Source organism: Vicia villosa, linkage group LG1 (genome assembly GCF_029867415.1).
Source record: "Vicia villosa cultivar HV-30 ecotype Madison, WI linkage group LG1, Vvil1.0, whole genome shotgun sequence".
Lineage (NCBI taxonomy): Eukaryota > Viridiplantae > Streptophyta > Magnoliopsida > Fabales > Fabaceae > Vicia > Vicia villosa.
Genome location: NC_081180.1, coordinates 219,669,250 through 219,673,366, shown reverse-complemented (window position 1 = coordinate 219,673,366; position 4,117 = coordinate 219,669,250). Strand labels below are relative to the sequence as shown.

Genomic DNA, 4,117 nt, shown 5'->3' with positions numbered 1-4,117 from the left:
CATCTAATCTTTCTGGTTTTTTCTCAAGAAAATCAAAGTTTGTTATGGATCTGATATCGGATAGCAAGACTTCAAGAAACCTAGCATTTCTAACATGACAAGTGATGCCATAAACAAAAATCCATGCTGCTCTGTATCTTTCGACATCTGTTTGCTTCCACTTCTGCACCTCCCTAAACCACCTTTCTTTCCAATCGCCTCCATCCTCAAGGAGCACCCTTAAATCTCCCTCCACTGTCTCCACGAGCAGGCATAGATTGAACCCAAAAGGAGTTGCTTAAATTGAAAATATACCCTCCTCAATCAGACTTTGACCAACCCCGTACGCTAGTCCAGGAGCAACCGTAATACCAACCATGGCCTTTCCGAACTTCATTTTTTCCTCCTCCGTCAAGTTAAAGAAGAAGGATTTACACACTTCCTCCTTCACGCCTTGACTTCTGGACTGTTTACCTCTCACCGCCTCCGCAAAGCTCTTCAAGGTATCTGGACCTCCATTGACGCGTGATGGGCCAGACGTAACTACTTCCACGTATCCTTCCTTGCCTCTAACCTCATATGCTCCCCCATCTTTCAGCTTCCTTGTTACCATAGCTCCTTGAATGTTGATATCCTTCCTCTTGAACTTGGATATATTAACTTTCCTTTTTCTTCCATCTAACCAAGTATTGTTCAACTTAACCTCCAGCATCCTCCCGTCCTCTACGTAGACGTATCTCACAAAGCTCTATTTCTATCCCCTCCAATCTTTCTTCGAAGGAATAACTATTTCATCAATCGCTCCTAACTCCTTAAACTCAAAGAACAAGTCCTTTGCTCTCCATCCTTCTCCAAAGTCAGTGAAGAAAAAGAATGTCCTTGAGCCCTTAGCTTCTCCGTTACCGTTCTTCCAGATATCCCATTTTGGTGAGACCAAAGGAACCGATTTCCTCCCCTTGTTCCTCGCTACCGCCTGCCATCCCCCTCCACCGAGTGTTCTAGTTTGTGCCATGATTTTTTACCTAACAGAAGTCAAACCCTTGTGCGCTCTCTAACTTTCTCTCTCTAACTTTCTCTCTCATCATTATGCATATCATTGTCACATAAATACACATGAATCACATAAATGTTATATGGGGTGTCAGCACCAACTATTAAAAGGTTGTCTGATAAAATTGTCACATAAATGTTAACAAACTAAAATATAAGATTTTATAAATGTGAAGAAAAAGAGGAGTTTACTTGGTACCTCTTAAACTAGACCTAACACCCCACGTTACCAACAAATTCATCATAATACTCTCAATATTATTTTTTGAATTTTTTTAAAAAGCTTAGATTTTTACCGGCATTTTTAATGGGTTACCAAATTTTCAGTAAAAACCATATTATTTTATCAAAATATTTGAACCTGTCGATACCATACCTTCAATTTAGAAATATCTAGAAAAATCTAAAATTTTGTTTGTATTTTTATCGAAAAATGAAAAATATGTAGCATGTCTGTATGAGTTTTATCAAAAATTTTAAATTTGTCCATTAAAATACATATAAGCATACCAACAATTTCAAAATTGCCGATAAAAATGTAAACGAAACTCTAGATTTTATATGACAATTTTCAAATGTTGGTATGGAACCGACAATTTCAAAATTTTTGTAAAAAAATATGGATTTTTATTCAATACAGACATACCGAGGTTTAATAATTGCTTGTATATTTTTTATGTAAGGGTGTGATCGGATATTTTTAAAAATCTAGAAGACCAATCTATTTTTTGTATGCAGGAATACGAACGTTTAAAATAACAATATCAAATATTTAATGGATGTGGAGAAATATCATGTACATCAGACATTTTGAAAAAATGGATAACAAATATATTTTTAATATTATGAAAATATATGACGTGTCAGATGTAATTAAGTGTGTGCATATTAAATTGTCAATAAAGAAAAAAATGGGAATCAGCATAATGAAGGTACTATTCTACCAATAGAAAACTGGTGCACTTTGTAGTTTGTAGGTCAATTTTATTATCGAATAAGAGCTACATATTTTGTATTCCATAAATCCAATAAAAAGCTTATGAGAAAAAAGGATATTCCTTTGAATAATTTGCTTCACAATCGTAAAGACAACAACACGCTGCAAACAAAAAACTTTGAACCTTCATTCATAAGTCATAACTCATGAAAAGTTAAATGACAAATCCGAAAAAGTATCTACCAAACCAGAAGTGTGCTGAAGCTGCATGCAAGGACGTGGTGGTAGTTTTAATTCATAATCCATTGAAGCAGAAGCCTTATCCAAAACAGAAGTAAGTGCATGATGAACATTACTTGCAATAACTTGACATAACTCAACATCATAAGTATCCACTTTACAACATGTGTACACAAATTCATTTTTAACCCTATCTCCCAACATTGACAATTCCGCCCTTACCAAATCCAGTTGAAGTGTATCAAGAGTTTTCTTTAGATCAGATAGAAGCTCTGGTCCATACTCACAGCAGATTGATGCTTTGTAAAGAATTGATCCATCTATTCCACCACTTTCACATTGTTCAATTTCAACTTTCACTTCATTACTATCTTTGGGGATTAGATAACCTTTGCTTTCTTCATTTGCGTTCTTTTTCAGTTCCTTCACTTGCCTAACAACCTCTGCTAGTAAGGTTGCTTTGTCCATCTATAAAAGAATTTAAAAACATTCAAGCACATGTATTAACGGGACAGAGCTGTCTCAAATTTTAGAGCTGTCTAAAAGTTTCATCATTTCTGATACATAATAAGAGTACTATAGTAAAAATATTATGGGGACAACTTCTCTATCTTTTTGAGTTGGGTAGATAAAAATTCACCAAATATTATTATCTCTCTTACTTTTAACAATTTTTTTAATTCTCAGAAAAATGATGGGATGAGTCACTCAGTGTGAGACGGAGGAAATATAGTTTAACTGGATAAACTAATTGGTTAGCCTAGGTAACTGTTAACAGCTATCAATAAAAAAATGATTTGTTGAGTGTCAGAAAATTAAGCTAGTGATGTGGAACGTGAGCCCGCAACAACAAAGAATAATTTGTTAATATATTATATATTATATATTTAATAATAAATAAAATGATACAGTCTCTATTTGGACAATATACCTTTAAAGGACATGAGACAAGTCCTCGAAGTTTTGCATGATGACCATTGATTCTGCTCCTTCTTCTCCTCTCAGCTTCCCTATGACTCTTCAAAGCCATCAACGTTTTGGTACCATCACACATCTTTTTCTCTCCATTCATTTTATTTCGAGGCGACTTCACTAGTTCTTCTTTCTCAGAATCTAGAACCAAAGAATTTGTTGATACAAACCCACCTCTTGTAATCCCATTGAATGCATCAAATCTATAAGAAGTGGTATTGAACAGTACCCTCGAAATATCATAGCCAGAATCCATTGAAATTTATATGACTGAACTTTAGAAATAATAAAAAAGCACTCTGAAGAGACTTTAGATGGATAGTTTACTGTTTATATGCTTAATGCATTTGTGGAGAGCATGTGTAGAATGATATTTATAGTGTAAGTTTTCATGGTCAATGTATATTTAAGATTCCCTATCAATATTGCTGGAAATGATTATTAATTTTAAAACTGTTGGAAATAGTTACTGATAGCTTAGTTTGACAAACATAATATTTATCTCTACCTCGTACTGAAATCCAAATCAGCAAAATCATGCGTGGTCCTCTCTATATACTTTAATCTATTTTTAAGAAAACAAAAATGGTATAGATCCGTTAAGGAATTAGAATTAGGTGTATATCGAAAGTAAGAAATTTTCAATCGATGGTGCTAATTTTTGACACAGTGTCGTGGAGTGAACCTGCAAGGTTAGTATTTTAACGCTCAAGCTACTTTAGAAATCAAGATAAATATAATAAAAAAATGTATCTTGAATTTCACGTGTGATGGCTTTTATACGTTGGATCATTTTTGTTGAACTGTAATTGCACATTTAGAGCGTATTAATTGATGACTTTGTTTTGGGCCTTGAGTTAGAGTTTCATTAGTTTGGCTCAATATGAGTTTAGAATATGTTGTAATTTTGCTTTGTAATTGGTAACGAATAGAATCATT

The 4,117-nt window shown here is 33.9% G+C and overlaps 1 protein-coding gene across 1 annotated transcript; it reads right to left on the bottom strand.

The window, feature by feature from the left end:
• Window positions 1-2,170: 2,170 nt before the first annotated feature.
• On the bottom strand, window positions 2,171-3,434 carry LOC131595173 (putative transcription factor bHLH107). The gene is made up of 3 exons (XM_058867462.1): window positions 3,138-3,434; window positions 2,415-2,674; window positions 2,171-2,321 (listed from the first exon to the last, which is right to left on the bottom strand). The coding sequence occupies exons 1-3, from the start codon at window positions 3,432-3,434 to the stop codon at window positions 2,171-2,173; spliced, it is 708 nt and encodes a 235-aa protein (XP_058723445.1).
• Between the last annotated feature and the right edge of the window lie 683 nt (window positions 3,435-4,117).

What these genes read in the sequence shown, in the direction of transcription:
- LOC131595173 (XM_058867462.1), bottom strand. Translation starts at nt 3,434, where the DNA reads ATGGATTCTGGCTATGATATTTCGAGGGTACTGTTCAATACCACTTCT. An exon ending in TTGTCTCATGTCCTTTAAAG is followed by an intron (nt 2,675 to 3,137) that starts GTATATTGTCCA and finishes ATTCTTTTATAG; the next exon opens with ATGGACAAAGCAACCTTACT. An exon ending in GATTTGGTAAGGGCGGAATT is followed by an intron (nt 2,322 to 2,414) that starts GTCAATGTTGGG and finishes AGTTATTGCAAG; the next exon opens with TAATGTTCATCATGCACTTA.